The 17,702-nt window shown below is 41.3% G+C and overlaps 1 protein-coding gene across 2 annotated transcripts in view; it reads left to right on the top strand.

The window, feature by feature from the left end:
- mvb12bb (multivesicular body subunit 12Bb) overlaps nucleotides 1-7,588 on the top strand; it is a 37,030-nt gene extending 29,442 nt beyond the window's left edge. For both annotated transcript variants that reach the window (XM_061072176.1, XM_061072175.1), the window contains 3 exons: nucleotides 1,253-1,308; nucleotides 2,790-2,849; nucleotides 7,271-7,588. In XM_061072176.1, the coding sequence (XP_060928159.1) occupies nucleotides 1,253-1,308; nucleotides 2,790-2,849; nucleotides 7,271-7,312 (158 nt within the window). In that variant the 3' untranslated portion in view covers nucleotides 7,313-7,588. The remainder of the gene's footprint in view (nucleotides 1-1,252; nucleotides 1,309-2,789; nucleotides 2,850-7,270) is intronic.
- The last annotated feature ends 10,114 nt before the right edge of the window (nucleotides 7,589-17,702 follow it).

Here is a 17,702-nt window from a genome sequence, read left to right as displayed (position 1 = left end):
TGAGGATGTTAGTATGCTGATATTTTCATTTAGTTCAAAGCACCATGGACCAATGTGGACTGCACTTTTACTCAGAATCGACTGGAAGCCAAGAAACTAAATAAGCTTTCTTGTGGCCGTGAGGGTGAAGGTCATGCCTTGATTACAAAGCTCTCATTGTACTACAGCGGTGTGGAAAGTGCCAAACTGTGCAATAACCGAGAGAGGAAAGCAAAGTCACATAAGTGTCAAAGTGAATGATATTTTAGAATTTCATACTTAAAAATATTGCTGTGAACAGGAAAAGACCAAGAGGAGTGTCAGCTCCAAAGCGATGACTCCTGAGCAGCCCAGGCTTACATTTATGAGTTCCTTTTCCTGTGCCAGCTCTGATGGACTGTGGGTTAAAGAACACCAGTTGGAAGCTCTCGGGCTCTCTGGGCTCCCGACGAAGCCGGCGGCTGCAGAAGTTTTTGTGCTTCCAGATTTGGGAGTTTTATAATGAAGCCGAACAGCTGCAGCTTTCCCTTCAGCCTGGAAACGAGGGGCTTTGTGTCCCCTGTCACCCTGTGTTAATTTGGACCCTAATGTATTTTATAAACAAAGGGCTGCTCTCTAGCCTGACAGTCATGACACCTTGATTCCAGTGCAGGATGCATGCAGTACAGGGTTACACCATTAATAATCAACTGGCAGCCATCACACCATTTTAACCACGATCATTATGATAAAGGGCATACACTTAATTACAGGCCTGCTTAATTATAGCTCTGTTGAAGCTCGTTTGTTTGGTCAAATGCTAATTATACCACCACGCTCTTGGCAAGTCCTCATTTCAATCCGCTTTTTGCCGGTTGAACAGTGTGGCTTATTTTCATGCAAATTTGATATCTGGTGAATGTTTTGTCTCTCTTCTTTCCACTTTTCTGTGCCTGGTGCGAGTGTGTCTTTGTTTCGGAGGTGAACATCTCCCAGACAAGACGGAATCGGGAATAATCAAGAGTAATTAAACTGGAAGAGGGTTGGGAAAGGGCTGGGTTTGGAGGAGAGAGTGGAGGTGCTGAAATAAAGCGGAGAATAGAAAAAAAAAAACCTTTCATCTTCTCTCCATAGACGGAAGGAGGGGAGACGTCTGAGCGGGGGGGGGGTGACAGGGGATGCTGATAGCTTTGCTGTTTTATAATCCCACATTTACTCTTGTGGAAATACTCAGGGTGCTTCTTTTATTGTTTAAAAGTCCAAATTAAACGTGTGTTTCCTCTCGTCCTTGCAGCTCTGGATGACGTGCCCTTTGTGATCTCTGAGAAGTTTTATGACAACCCCAAAAAGGTAAAAAAAAATAATATCTTTGAGGAACTAGTGACAGATGCATAATTAAGTTTTTAATATGAGAAGGATAATGGTTACTTGTCCTGCTGCCACGCCTTTCATGCCTCTCTTTTCTTTTCCTTTTCTCTGCTTTCCTCTTTTCTTTTGTCTTTTCCTTTCCTTCCATTTATCTCCTTCCCACTCCTTTCCTTTAGCATTACTGTCCTCCCTCTTTCAATATTCGTTTTCTTTTTCTCTACTTCCCTCTCTTTTCTTTTCCTTTCCTTTCCTTTCCGCTTCTCTCCTCTCCTCTCCATTTCCTTTCTTTCCCTTTCCTGTCCTGTCCTTTCCTTCCCCTTCTCTTCTTACCACTGCATTCCTTCCCATTTCCCCCCTCTCTCTTTCTCTCCTCTTCTCTCCTTTCATTACTCTCACTCCCTTTCCTTTTCTCCACTTTTCTGTCTTTTCCCTTCCTTTCCTCTCCTCTCCATTACGTTCTTTCCCCTTCCTTTCCTTTCTGTTTTCCCCCTCTCCATTCCTCTGCTCTCCTTTCCTTTCTTCTAATTTCTCTACTTTCCTCTTTTCCTTTCTTGCCTTTTCCTCTCTCTCGGTGGAGACAGGCTGGCTGCTCATCCTATATGCTCTTGTCTTTTTCCATCCCTGTCCATTCCTCTCTTTTACTTTCCTTTCATTATCTTTCCGTACCTTTCCTTCACATTGCTCTCCTCTCCTCTGCTTTCCTCTCCATTCCTCTGCTCTCCTTTCCTTTCTTCTAATTTCTCTACTTTCCTCTTTTCCTTTCTAGCCTTTTACTCTCTCTCGGTTGAGACAGGCTGGCTGCTCATCCTATATGCTCTTGTCTTTTTCTTTTTCCATCCCTCTCCATTCCTCTCTTTTCCTTTCCTTTCATTATCTTTCCGTACCTTTCCTTCCCATTGCTCTCCTCTCCTCTGCTTTCCTCTCCATTCCTCTGCTCTTCTTTCCTTTCTTCTAATTTCTCTACTTTCCTCTTTTCCTTTCTAGCCTTTTACTCTCTCTCGGTTGAGACAGGCTGGCTGCTCATCCTATATGCTCTTGTCTTTTTCTTTTTCCATCCCTGTCCATGGATGCTCTCCTCTCCTCTGCTCTCCTCTGCTCTCCTCTCCTCTCCTCTCCTCTCCTCTCCTCTCCTCTCCTCTCCTCTCCTCTCCTCTCCTCTCCTCTCCTCTCCTCTGCTCTGCTCTCCTCTCCTCTCCTCCCCTCTCCTCTCCTCTCCTCTCCTCTCCTCTCCTTTCCTTCAGACTGAGTGATGAATGCATGCAGTCAGGCAGAGCTGGCTCAATGCAGTCCATTTGGCTGGCTGGCGGCGGTTGTCACTATAGCCCCGTTTGTACTGACATAGAGAGGGAGAGGATTAAAGATTTTAAGCATGCTTACTTAGCCATGAGCCTAACCGCCATGTTTCTTGTGTGTGTTTTTTTTCTCCTCCTCCTTCTTCCTCCTCTCCCTGCTTTTGATTTCAGATACAGCAAGTCAATTTAATGGGCATTACGATCAAATCCCTGGCAGAGATCGAGGAGGAAGTGAGTAGAGGCTGCAACGCTCGGCTGCCGCTGCCGCCGCTGGCCCAGAATGCAAAGCAAACGGTCTTGGGGTTGTAATTAAGTGTCTGAGACAGCGAGGCCCTGTTGGCTCCACTAAGCCCCAATTGAATAAAAGCATGGCCAGACTAGGCAGCCATTCTCTCTTAAAAGCTTCATCTCCTGTTCCAAAACACTTGACTTTTATCCCCCAATTCTTCTGTGCAACAGCTCAATCGAGCAACTCGCGAAGCGCCGCGGATCTCCAGGCGATTTATTTTTCCTGCTCAGATTCTCCATGTTTTAACTTTTTTTAAGTTTCCAATCAGCTTCATCTTCAGTGGTGAAAATTTTGGAGATCATGTATGAGGCAAATAAAAGCACGACTGTATTTCAGATGAAACACTGTAGCCTGCAGGCATTAGTGGGAAGGAAATCATCTACAGTATGTGCTGCTCCTTCTTTAGAGCCCATGTGTTTGAAAGAGCAAGAGGGAAGAAAGGGTGTGTGTGCGTGTGTGTGTGTGCACGTGTGAGAGCGTGTTTGTGTGTGTGTGCGTGCACGTGCACATGCTTTAAAGAGAGTGACAACCCCCCTTCTCTCTCATTAGCACGGTATCTTGGTATCAGAACTGCCAGGAAGTGACAGACCACTGTAAAAGAACAGGTGCTGTTGGGTTTGAGATGTGTTACAGAGCAAACACTCCCTCATCAAACTGGGTGTCTGTTCTGCACTCTGCCTCTGTCTTCTGTCACATACTATCCAAATCACACAGTCGCCATCTTGTCATATGGTCATCTGAATGAAGCTCATTGTCAGCGCAGGTATTAATGGTGTGTATGCGTCTCTGTGTGTGTGTGTGTGTGTCCAGGGTGGAGACAGGCTGGCTGCTCATCCTATATGCTCTTGTCTTTTCTTTTTTTTTTTCTCCTCCTCCTTCCTCTCCCGCTCCCTCTCCTCCTGCCTTTCTTCTCAGAGAGTGTGATTAGCAGGAGGACACATGGTGAGCTGAGCTGGGGAAGGGAAGGGAAGGGCATGAGAAATCATTAATTACAGTCGCGATGGAGCTGATGAAGTAAATGTGAGATAGTGTAACACATAGGATTTAGTGAAGTGGACGACAGCACAAGATTAATGGCGGGGCCAGGCTGATGAGGATGAAGTCACAGCTTAGCTTGATAATTAGTTTCCAAGTGGAAACATCCCTCACCATTGTGTTATTTTTACTTCTCTCCTCTTATTATTATCCCACGATGATATCTGCAGAACAAGGGCTGGAAATATAGTTTTCTCACAAACGCGCTGGACATCAGAGGTTCTTCTTTTATAAAGTGATGCATGTCTGTGGAGCCGCATCTTTTCTTTGTCTAGTTTTCCTCTGTCAGCCTTGAACCTTCAATTTAAATTCCATTGTGTTTTCTGGGTCTGTGCTTCTGTTGAAGGGACTCATGAAACAAATGTGAAAACCCCCAAATTCACAATATTGTGGTTCATAAACGGATGTTTCTAGAATGAAACTGGATCTCAGGTTTATAAATGAAGTGAATTCCTCCCTCTGTTGTCCAGAAGAGGTCACTGTCCATACTTGACTGTGGGCCTTTTTTCCCCTCTTCAGAAACTAGCGGTGCTTCCTGCACAGAATGTAATTGCCTGGTTTCTTAGCCCATTAATACATATAGATTCATGAGAGAGACTCACTCTCCAGAATTTTACATATGCACATGTAATTGAGGAAAACTGTTGTAATCACAGCCACAGTTGTAGATAAGACCATTTCCTAACAGGCATCACTTAAGCCATGTCTCGGATGATGTTGGTTCCAGCAATTAGGCATTCTTTTCATTTCCCAAATGACTCGCAAAACTTGCGGATATTATAATTGCTTTTAGCCACGCATATCTAATTTGTGTCTTTTTAAGTGTTAATTAGTAAGCGATTTAAAGTGACATCTTTATGTAGTTTGCTCGGCTGAAAACTGTTGTTGGCGGCTGGCTAATGATTTTCAGATGGAGTATGCAAGAGTGGAAAGAAGCGCGTGTGTGCAGACATGACAAGATTTTCATTAGCACCTATGTATGATTGGTTTTCGGTTTTTCTAGGGAGTTATCTGTGTGTTTCTGTGCATGAATATGCTTGTGTGTGTGTGTGTGTGTGTGTGTGTGTGTGTGTGTGTGTGTGTGTGTGTGTGTGTGTGTGTGTGTGTGTGTGTGTGTGTGTGTGTGTGTGTGTGTGTGTGTGTGTGTGTGTGTGTGTGTGTGTGTGTGTGTGTTTGTGAATGGATGGAGGGACAGTGGTGTACAGGGGTATGTGAGAGGTGTGAGAGGGAGAGCTCCAAATGGAGGTGGAATTAATGAAGACAACATGTCACATATTTTTGGCAGTGGAGCAGGGACAGGAAATGAAGCTCGGCTCGTCTGGGTGACTGCCGCCCATGTTCTAGTGTGTCACTGTCCTGTCAGCCTGTGTGTAAAACTGGCAGACATTGATACATGCTCTCCCTGATAACACCCCATTCCCCCATCCATCATCCGCACACACACACACGTACACACACACACACACACACACACACATACACGTACACACTAGCTTATTTATTTACTGTGCCAGATGTTGAGTCTGAATTTTAGTGTGGTGAGGGACTGGATTTCTTCACAACTAACAGGCTTGTGATATGTGACAGGTTTTGGGTAACTTGAAGCTTCGCCTCAACTAGATGAAAATCGGGGAAGGTGGTATTTTGATCGGGAGAACCCAGTGTCAGCCATTGTGGCTCTGTGGCCTCTGATGGAGATTCGGAAACTTATTTCAGTGATCATACAGCAACACCTAGTGTTGTGTTGTGGTAATACAACTGTCTGACCTTCTGAAATGAGCAGTACTTAATAGTCACAAAAACATGTTTATAAAATACATTAGGGTCCATGTACAGTCAGTGGAGCTATAATCCATGTTTTTAATTTTAAAACAGCGACTAATCAAAGGTGAGGTTTGTTATTTTTAGAATATTTAATTGTAGTCATCATTTAATCACAAGTACCTCTAGAACCTTTTCTTTCTTATCATTTTTTAATAATTGGATTTTTATGAAATAATCAAAAGTTTTTGTACTGCTAATGTTTTTTGGGATGCATGATCTAACTGTTTCCCCTTTCACTATCTCAAGTCAGGGTTGTCCTTATCCCAAATTTACCATCTCTATATCTTCATGCATGGAACTCAGGGATTTATATAGATATTTTATTTTCGATAACTTGAGGCTAGATATTTGCAGGTGGACTAAAAAACTGACTGAGTGAACATAACTGATGGTGGAAGAACAGAATCATTAACAAAGAAACAATTGTTCAAGTGGATTTGTCATGTTGTTGCCAATAGGCGTGGATTCGCACTAAAAGCAACTCTTTTGAACTTAATATAACTTTTAAAAATATGACAGACTTTGGGCACCAGAAATTCTAAACGTCCAGGGGTTGAGAACAGAGGCAGAGAGAGCTAAAAATACTGCAACATCAGAAAACGCATGCAAAAACACAAAACCCAAGCATATTAACTTAATGAATGCAAATACTGACACATGGCAGAAAACCAAAGTTCTTTAAGCAGACACAAACAAGTGATGAACTTGGGTGGGACATGCTTGTTGTCATATTTTTGGCTTTTTAAGCTATCTAAGTCTTCTTTTCTGAGTACTTTTTCCATCCTATAGGTGGAAGAACGCCTGCCTCTACCCTACATCTGATTGGATTAGGTTTTGACATGAAGAGTGTTGATTGGTCTGTGTTAGAGGCCAGTTAGAGGCAGGGTCTTCCTCCACCTGGGGTAAGAAAAACAAATAACACAAGTAACAGCCGCTGTCTTCAAGCGTTGTTTGTGCTACATGCACTTGTGCTACTATTTTCTGAATTTGCAGGTGTTTCCTTAAGTTGCTGTGTGTTGAGCTCTCCAGACTACTGTGGCTGAGGCTTCCAAGACTTGATCTCATCAACATGATGAGATCAAATGATTAAAGTATAATTTAAATGATTTATTCATTCTTTTAAATACGATTTTCCGTCTTTAAATGCAACATAAGCTGAGATAGTTAGAAGCCCTGTTGTCATGTCTTTGACACTCCAGAGGGGGGCAGTGTTTCTTTATATTTCCTCAATCTCCAGTCTGGTTGACCCACTAATCACTATGCTGTAAGGCCAATTTTATGCTTGTGGCTTTCAATAGCAAGGATAACATTAAACCAATAAGTTTGAATCCACGGTTCAGCTGCTATAAATGTGTTAAATTGGTTATATAATGCTACTAATTTGTGAGCCTGAATTTAATGATGGCGATTTCTTGTAAATGTATGCCCTCTGTTCTGTTTTGGACAATGTGCTTTCAGTCATCTGTGTGTTCTAACTCTTCTTCTTCTTCTTAATCTTCCTCAGTTTTACTACAACTTCAGCGCAGAGCAAAGCGTCGCCCTGTAACTTTCCTCCCGGGCCTCCAAAGGTGACAGAGCCACACGGACTGGACAAGTACTCAAGAAAAAAAGGGATAATTTGTAAAATAACAAACTAATGAAATGAAGAAAGGTTTGAAATCAAGATTTGCTTCAAATGTATATAATGTAATTTTAAGCTGGAAATTTTAATGCAAAATTGCACAAAGTTTTTTTTATTTTAATGAATTCTATGTAAATGATTCAGCTCTTAAAATTTTTTTGATAATGTACAAATTTGAACATTAAACTTTTAGAAATGTTGTATCTGTCTTTAAAATTTGTCTGCTAAATGTGTGCGTTTTTTCTTGTCTTACTGAGGAAGTCACAGCAGAATTGTTTAAAACAGAATAATGAATATCCCCGTACAGTTAAAGTGATAAAGGGATGTTAACTGTGACTCGCTCTTTGCTCATCCGAATAACAGGGTCGTGCTGACAGTGAGTGGCAGTCAGAGACGACTAGAGGGAGCAGAGCCGCAGCCTCATCACACACACACACACACACACACACACACACACACACACACACACACACACACACACACACACACACTCACACACACACACAGGCCCCTCTGACGTTCATTTTCCAGCAGAAGCATCTTTCTGTCACAAAGTTCATCATGAGCAGCGTGCAGCAAGAATGAGCAGAGCCTTGAGACACAGGAGCCTTTTACCCCAGGTGCCCACCCACGTCAGATCTTTAAGACTAGAACAACAGTAAGTCTCAGCTCCTATGTAACACTGGTTTTGGGTTAGGTTGGGGGGGATGCTGAAAAACTTTATTCATTTTAAGTTTTTTAGCAACACAGATTTATTAACTTTATATCCTATACACAGGACTATCAATTATCTGCAACATCCTTGTTGCATCCTCCTTGCTAGAATTTACACTTGGACACCAAAACATCACTTTCCTCTCCCTTCTCATCTCTTTTGCAACTACATTAATTTGCCAGAATCCATTTGCACATGTCTGCAGGTGTAATTAGTATTACAAACTCATTCATGTATTAATGTCTTGTTAATTGCGCTCTTCCTGCTGTGTTTTGAGAATTTTTAGATCCTGCTTACAGTGCAGGTATTCTTTTTCGCTTTTTTTCCCCCTTGACCAAAATTCCTAATGGCTTGCGATATTCACAGGTGTTTAGTGAAGCGTCCGGCAGATGACAACCCTCCACGAGCGTTTGCGTTAACTCCTCTGTTCTGCTGCGGGAATCAGAGCGACGGTCTGAAGGAATCCTCTGCACAGGGAACAGCTTTCATGCTCCTTCATGAAGGTGACACTCATGTCAGTGATGCCCTGGAGCACAGTGTGACAGGCTCCGACAGCCCTGCTCCCCGCTGTGCTTAAAGTGCATCCACACAGTATTCCATATGTACCCACATCCACATGTAGACTGTTTTCTACCGTTACTTTATTGAATCACGTATAGAAGAAGAATTTTGAAACATTTAAGATTGTTCAACAACTTCAATCATTTACTTTGACCATTTAAAGGTTATTAGGGTTAGAGATGATACGTTTCAATAATATTTGGTTTGGGGTAAGTTTACACATTCTTTACTTTATTTATTAATTATAAATGAAAAGCCTAAAACAAGCAATGGAGGAATCAAACAAGAATAGTCCTCATATTTAAATATTGTTTCATATTCCTGTTTGTCACAGGTGCAAAACGCACATGGATGACACACGCACTGTTTGAGTGAGTGACGTCCTTCATTAACACTAATATCCTTTTTTTTAACTGATCCTACTTACACCTTCTGCTGCTGTAAATACAGAAAGAGTATTAATCCGAGCACTATTCACTGTTGTTTCAGTAACATGTGCTAAACACTACAGTGCCCGGCTGCTGAAAGGAAAGAATTTGGCAATTAAAATAATACAAAGTAATATTTCTGTCTGCTTTAAAAGATTCAGGTTCTCACAAGGAGCAAATGTGTTTGGGACATAGTGCCATAGAGAAGCAGGGAAGTAAGATGTGGACTTCTTTTGGTAATCTGTTGATTTAGGTCTTTCTACCTCCCAGGAGGTTATGTTTTCATCTCTTACTGTTTGTGTTCTGGTTGATTTGTTGTAAGTAAGATTGCACAAAAACTACTGGCGCATTAACACAAAACTTGGTGGAAGGATGTGGTGTGGTTCAGGGAAAAAGCTCTTACAGTCTTCTTGATTTCTCAGAGAGTAATTCATGGATCTTGATGAAAGAATAAGGCATTTTGAGGGGACTGATATTTACGACTGTGTGCAATTTGGTGCAGATCCAAATAATCCATTTAAATGTGGTTTCATAAGAAGGCCGTTGGGCCACTCAAGCTACGGGAAGTGTTGACAATTGCAAAATTAGAACTTATCCTTTCAAATTAGTAATGTGGCCCTGCGCCTGCATAGTCACCTGTTCACAATATTCCGTTCTGTGTCAGAAGCAGAGATGTTATCAGTGATGGACGGCAGCTTGAGTCTGACATTAGCCCTGCAGGTCAGATCTAAGTGTTTAGAGTGAAACTGATCATTAGCTGGGACTGTTGTGCTGATGGAGACTGGAGCGGCGTGGCTGAGCTCTCCAGATGGGCAACCGGGGCAGTTTAACTCTGAGCTGCAGTTCCTGTGTGAACCCAGCCCGGCATCGCCCCTCAAAAAGCTGCCTCACATGGTTTCACTTTTCCTCGCACTCCACTTTATCATGTGGAAAATTATGATTTCCAAAGACCACATTTTAAAATTAAAATGGATACAACGTTTTTTTTTTTGATCTGCAGTAGTTTAAATGATGGTGGAATAGCTCGGGGGCTGTTGCCTCTAAGCCTTTCACATATGGTGAATCTGTTACGAGAGGGACGTCTTAAACCCCCTCCGCTATCTCTAAACTGACCAGGCCCACTTCAGGCTCCTCGGTCACCGCTGCTGCATCGCTCCGAGGATCTTGGCTCCGCCGGAGTTGAGCTGAACTGCAGAGCAGCAGATCAAAGCCCCACCCCTCTGCGAGCCCACCAGATGTCCCGTGGTCATTTTTAAACTCACACCCCGGCACATGACATGGAGCAGTGTGTAAGCATGTAGACAGAGGTGGATGGGCTGCTTGGAAATTAGAAAAGGAAGCCTGTATTTATGAGGTGGTTTGAGGTGCTGTGTTAAGACGGGCTTAGCCAGCCACTCTCCCTCTGACAGCCCTGTTTCCCCCCCCCCAGAGCTGGGCTGACCAGAGACACAGAGAGGTGAAGGAGTGAAGGCTTGTCAAAGCAGCCCCCGGACCAGAGCTGGTGAGCAGACGGTTGGGGCAGGTGATGCAGCAAATCACTCGAACAAGCCCCACTTAATGTCCACTTCATGTTTGCATAAGAACAACCGTGGACAGCGTGCTTCCAAATGGGATTCCTTCATGTGAGTTCATGCTGGGATAGAAACAGCAACAGGAAATGCTTTAAAACTAACAAATAAGTGCTATTTTTCTATAAAATCGACTAATTATAGGCTGTGAAACTACTCTGCAATTTACCACTCACCTCCAACACTGTCTCTTGGTTCCTTGCACGCTGACGTCATCACCAGTTGGATTCCCCCTCTGAGACTCAGGAGGTTAGACGTGTGGTCTTCTCCCGTAACAAGCCCCCGGGCTGCACTCTGAGGGGAGCCGCACATCAAATTTGTCTTTCTATACCTCAGCTAGAGGTAAGATGAGTGATGTCCCAGGACGGGGATCCCCCCCCCCCCCCACCCAGCTCCCCCTCACTCCATCTCTCACACAGCGGCTCACCTCCCCTCTCCCGCTCTCTCTCTCTCTCTCTCTCTCTCACTGCCACAACAGCCAGCCCATGTGAGTCAAATTATTGTAATTGAGCAGGGATGGAGTGGGGTGTGAGGTGATCTCTCTCTTCATCCCCTCCCTCCCTCCCGCTCTCCCTCTTTCTCTCTTAGATATTCCTGCACATGTTGTGAAATGACCAGCAAGCATCCCTTTTTTTTTTTTTCTTTTCCCTTCCTTCTAACACCGCCTGTAACACAGAAATCAATTAACTGCTTTCAAGTCAGATCAAAGACAAAGTACACCATCCAGGTCTCCGCTCAACCTGTGGGACAATTAAAATCTCCCTCTGGACAGCGACCAGGCCGGACAGATGAAGGCTGCCACTGTTCACATACGTGTGAAGTAGTCGTAAACAACGGGAGCGATGAGAATTTCGATGAGCATTCCCCTTAATTTGCCACTCAGTTGTGCATTAATACAGCAGAGTGAAAGGTTTTATGGAGGACATTGTGGACAAATGGGGAAGTGGACTTTGACTTCTGTGTCTCTTAGGAGTCAGGTTGTCTCACTGAGGTTGTTTTGCTTCTTGTTGATTTCATGTATCCTTACCTTCACCAAGGAGGTCATGTTTTCACCCCTGACCTGTTTGTACGTTGGTGTGTTTGTTTGTTTCATTGTAAACGAGATTGTGCAAAAATAACTGGATAGATTATCACAAAACATGATTGCAGAAAGAATGTTTATTTGTTTATTTAGAAGGATCCCCATTAGCTCTACCCTAAGACAGAGCTACTTTTAGTGGGGTCCACATTTAAGACACACATACAGATATCAAACATTTAAAACATACATTACAATACCAATATCAAACATTTAAAACATACGTTAAATTACAAATATCAAAAGTTAAAATACATTAAAATAATGATCATACAATTGTATATTACAGATATCAAAAATTAACTTAGTGGTTATGCAGTTTTACCTTTGTCATGATATAAAACACTGATATATCCAATTCCATAGAAGCGAAAACTGCAAACCATGTAATAGAATACTACACATTTATGTACAGTATGCTGTACCCAAGTGTTTCATTATTTGCTTTTTGAACATACATTTACGTGTCACGTTTATAATTTCTGTTGGTAGTAGGTTCCATGACTTCATGGCTCTGTCTCCCACAGTGCGTTCAGTCCCAAACCTTCTCCTTTATAAGAGCAAGTCACAGTGAAGGAGACACAAATTGACTACTTACACATCAGATTTGTCTTCGGTGTCTCTCTTTTGGCAATTTGTCTTTGGCTGCCTGAATCTTTGGTTCCCTGGAGCCTGTGCCCACTTTGGGGCATTTAAATAATCCTTGTGGACAGGGTGGTCGCACAACATGCGAGTGCCACATCAAACTGTTCGGACATGGGGGAGCGAGTGGAGCTTTCGTCCACAGACAGGTGCACTGACCCTGTCCACCTCTGAAGGTGCCACTTGCATTTTATTGGACATTTATGGCCGGCCAGCATTTTTTAACAGCCACCTGGATGCAATAAAGGGCCAGCTCCTGAGCTCTGGCTGCCCAGAGGATTTCCCAGCAGCTCCCGCGGGACCTCTGGCTAGTTAAGATGTTTATTAAGCTGAAAGTGGTCCAGTGGGAAAACACGGCACTTCTTAGAGATTCGGGCCAGCAGTTTTCTTGTTAGTCGGAGCGCTCCCCGGAGGATTGGGTTTCTTTTCCTTTCAAATCTCAGAGGGAGGACAGGGTCAGTTCACAGGGCACGAGGTTGACCAACTGGTAACTAGGCACATGAACCCAGGAAGGGAAATATCTCAAGACCATCAAGGTCAGCTTGGAGCGATTCCCACAGATGCATAAAGCACAGGCAAAGTCAGCCTATAAGCTAAACATATGCTAGTTCTCTATGGCCAAGACATGATTGGAAGTTAATTGCCAGGACAACATTAAAAATACAGAAAGTGTATTTCAGTGATCGGATCTATCTTGTTTACAGTTGTCGTTTTCTGAACTAAGGGTTTTTACCCTTGTGTTAAAGTTGTTTCTATGAAGCTAAACTGTAAATGGCAGTGCTCACTGTAACCTAAATACTGAGCTGTTTCATTCTTTTAAATGCCCAGCTGAAGTTCTTTGAAGACATGTTTGTCTGGAGCATTGTGATGTTAGCTCTGCTTGCTGTTTGACACATCTTGACCTCACTAAGCTCTGCTGGACCTCTAGTTCAAAGCCTCCGTCTTTAGCCTCAGGCGCTCTGCCCTAAAAACTTCACTTAGCCTGTTAGGCCTTGTTTTAATTTCTAAACGTTTGTCTCTGTGTAAAGGAGAAAGAGAAAAGTTTCTCAAACATGAGTGTGGAAAAGTTAACATGGCGTCTCTGCTGCGATGATTATTACTTTTCTTCTTTTTTTGTTTCTCATTTGTTTTTGAAGCTTCTCGGGGCCGAGCGGCGGAGCCTGTGGCGAGCACATTGTGAACCGAGCAGCACATGCGGCCAGTGATGGGTTTTTAGTGCTCTCTGCCTAATGTTCAGGACAGATTAGAAATGTTCGCCTGTGACAGATGCTGTCTAGATCTTCACTACCAGATCCACCCAGCTGCAAAACATCTGGAGGATTTCTACCTTTTTTTTTCTCTGAAGTGCAGCCTATTAATGACAAACTCCTACACGTGCACGCACACTCCACATCCAGTACACACAAAACTCATCCAGTGTGTTTGTTTGAGGCAGAGAAGGAACAAAATCACACATACAGATGTTTGATTACACGGATGTTTCTCTTTTATTTCCCCAGAAGCCAGATTTTCTGCACATGTCCTCTCGATTGCGATGATTCACTTCTTGTTTTTGTGTCCCGTGCATTGTTTTTGGAGAACATGTAACTCAAGGTTTAGTGCTGATACCAGGTTCAACTGATTCTACAGATATGTGCTAGCCATGAAAACAAAGCCATTCAACTGCAGCCCTGTATCACAGTCAGTATCTGTGTAGACATATTTAGAATATCTTTCCCTACTTCAGCCACAAAGTCTGCGAGTCCATGAAATTTATTCTGCAGAGACAGAATTTATACATTCCACATGAGGAGCGGGTAGGGAAGGCCTATGTTTGTTGTTAATGGCACACATCCTAAAATCATGCTCCTGGCCTCCCGCAGCTCCAACTTCTTCGTCAGAGGAAACATTATTTTTACAAAGACAAATCCACTGAATAACATGATCATCTGATGAAAGGGGCTGCAAATCTTGCCTGAGCTGTGACACTCTAGTTGATGATGAAAACGGCCATGTAACAACAAAAGCCGTGTATCCCACTGTGACATGACGATATAATATCAGTTGCTCACATGCACACGAGCCAAGGATTTTCAAAAGTTTGTGGAAGTCGGATCTCAAAGGGCCAAACATTGTTTTATATCAGTGTAAGTCCTCCACTCAGCACCTCTGTGTGGGATATTCAATGACCTGGTTGGAGGCAGATTTAAGATTTCTTAGGTGATTATCATTTGGACAAATCCTTGTGGGCGTGTGTCATATGGAGACATTATGAGACCATGGTTTAATTTAGTTTGAAATGGCCGCTCTGTAAGTTGTTCCTCATGTGTCTGAACAGCTTCAGCTCACATGCAGACTTGTTTGGCCGTGGCCTGTGTGTGAAGTGAAACAGAACAGAAAGGGAGATTCCCACATCACAGAATAAAAAGCATTTGTTATTGCAGGGTTTCAGAATGTATCATCTGTTGCCATGTTTGATCCAACTTTCAACAACTTTTTAAAGTGTTTTAAGGAGAATCCTTTGGGGGGGTGGAAATCATTAGGCTGTTAAAAGACATTTTAAATTAGTTTTTTAATAATCATTATTGTGTGACACTATGCAGATAAGATGTCAATCTAGTTTTTGTAATCTAACAAGTTATAAAAAAGAGGAAACACATTATTTTTCAAATTAAGTTACAGATCAAATTAAACCCAAAATTGAATTTAATGAATAATTCTAGTTCAAGATGCATTCTTTGCACATATTTAACATAAAATATAAATACAAGAACATTTTATTTCGCCTTTGTTTGTAAATACAATAGCCCGGTAATTCATATTTTTTACTTTTAAAGTATATAATTCTCTAAACAAAGTCGCCAATGCTGATTTTAGCTTTAAAACAATATTCACATCGTTGAATCAAATGTGTAAAATCACGTCACTTATTGTTACAAACTCGGACTGAATGTACGTACATTCAAAGTACTTCTATAAGAAATCCTAACTTCCACACATGTTTTCACCGAAAGTATATTTGTATTATATTATCATAAGCACAGTTCAAGACAACATAAACTAGAAGTTGACAAATAACACAAAGTCAAATATTGCAAGACCTATATAACAAGAATATAGAAAACTGACCAAATGCAAGTCAAAATGCTGCAATGAAGAACATGTAACATATTAACAACATATTAAAATCATATTAATTGGTTTTAGAAAAATAAACATGCATCACTAATAGTATTTAAAGGGTTTCATATTTTGTAATGAGACAATGTAGGACAACAAGTCTTTTTCATATGAATAGCAAATACATGTCGTAGTAGAGATATTAGACATAGTGTTTCTACTTGTAGTCTGGTTTTAGTTCTGTTAAAAGCTATTATTGAAGGATTAATCATTAATATTTAGTAGTATTGTTATATTTTAGTAAGTACTTTAACTTCGTTCTGTGACGTTTTTTGTCATAACACAGATATAAATATGTTGAATATATTTAATAAGAAGAATTTAAAAATATATATATTTTGATGTCATATAGAGTATAAAAGGTTCATAGTTTTTACTTCAATGGAGGTTTCAATCAATCAATCAATCAAATTGTATTTGTATAGCCCATATTCACAAATCACAATTTGTCTATAGGGCTTTAACATGGTGTGACATCCTCTGTCCTTAACCCTCAACAAGAGTAAGGAAAACCTACTAAAAACCCTTTTAACAGGGTAAACAGAACATAGAAACCTCAGAGAGCCACATGTGAGGGATCCCTCTCCCAGGACGGACAGAAGTGCAATAGATGTCAAGTGTAAAGGACGACATCACCAAGATAAAGGTTTTAGCAGCTTTGATAAGGGGAAAAATTTTGAAGCACAACTGAAGGTCGATGAATTGATGGATTATTGTCAGTAATGGTCAAGTATCTGAGGAGAAATACTATGAAGCAGTGCTTCTGCAATCATAGTCTATGGTCAGGAGCCAGCAAGATCATGATCTTGACAATAACATTTTATTTATATGACTTTGAAGAATATATAAATTCAAATTGTGTTAAATAATGCGGTTTATAGCCAGAACTTAACATCAAACCGCTTTCACATTATTCATGTTTTTGTTATTTAATATTTTTAAATGGCGACAGTAGCGTTGCCGTGGTGAAAGCAAGGCCGGTTGTACTGCCTGGTTATGTCCAGCAGGGGGCGATGTTGTAATTCAGATGGTTGGCTTTCCTAGGATCCGCATACAGCTGTGAATTAGTGCGTGTTTGCGTCAGGAGGCCAGATGATAAATCAGCCTGCATCATGGATCACTGTCCCGAGATGAGCTGCTCCTTCACAAACACCAAAGATCAAGTTATTGATGGTATGTGCTGGTGATTCATCGCCATACATGGCAAGACATTTAAATACATTCTGCAAAAAAGCCTTAAACCTTTGCCAGTTTACTTTTCACAAGAGTTTGATGACGTGGGTTTTTATCATATTTCCAATTTTTTTCTTTTCATAAAAGTCCAACATTGCTTATTTTTTTATAATCTTGAAGATTGCCTCAAAGTAAATGTTGAATGTGGTGGAGATAGCAAACTGAAGATGACGATTTCAAAAAGCAATGTTTACGTTTTTCATTTGTAATTGTGGTATTTTTAGCTATTTACTCAGTAACATTGGTAATATTTACCTTTAAAAACATTAGTTCATTTTAAGATTATTTTATAAATGCATTTGAGATTCAAGTCTTTATATCTTTGTTGTAGGGACTTGCTTTGAATTATCTTCCTGTAACTTAAAACAGTTAAATATATAATGATTTTCTTTAAATTATTTCTAAGTCGTAGTTTTTTTATTACATCAGCAATTATATCAATACCATTTGTGCGTGTTTTCACATTATTAATGTTGTCTCTCAGTGCTTGGAAATGTATAATAGATCTTCTGTGAATGGTGCTCCTGCTCCCTGTGTTAACCAACTTGATGCTGCACATGCAGGTAAACACTTTTCTCAAACTTGAATGTCAGCTCGCTGTCAGGCCATCTGTCAGGAACTCAATAAATTTGTCAGTTGAAAGAAGAAAAAAAAGCTGAATCCAATAAATCATAGCATAAACAAATACACATCCATGGGTTGACAGTGCTGCATTATACTTGGGCTTAATCCCGTGGGAGTTGGGATTATCCTGACGTATCATATTTTTTGGCTGGCTCAGTATAAGGTAAGAATAAAAACACAGATATGTGAGTGTGTAAGAAGGGAGTGTAACAAAAATACATCTAGCATGAGAGCATTTGTGAATTTAAATAAGCTCAAATAACATTACACCCTGTAAATAATGCTTATTTTGAATCGCAATATCAGA

Source organism: Limanda limanda, chromosome 5 (assembly GCF_963576545.1).
Source record: "Limanda limanda chromosome 5, fLimLim1.1, whole genome shotgun sequence".
Classification (NCBI taxonomy): domain Eukaryota; kingdom Metazoa; phylum Chordata; class Actinopteri; order Pleuronectiformes; family Pleuronectidae; genus Limanda; species Limanda limanda.
The sequence above is the reverse complement of the archived record's forward strand: the minus strand, read 5'-3'. Positions and strand labels throughout refer to the sequence as shown.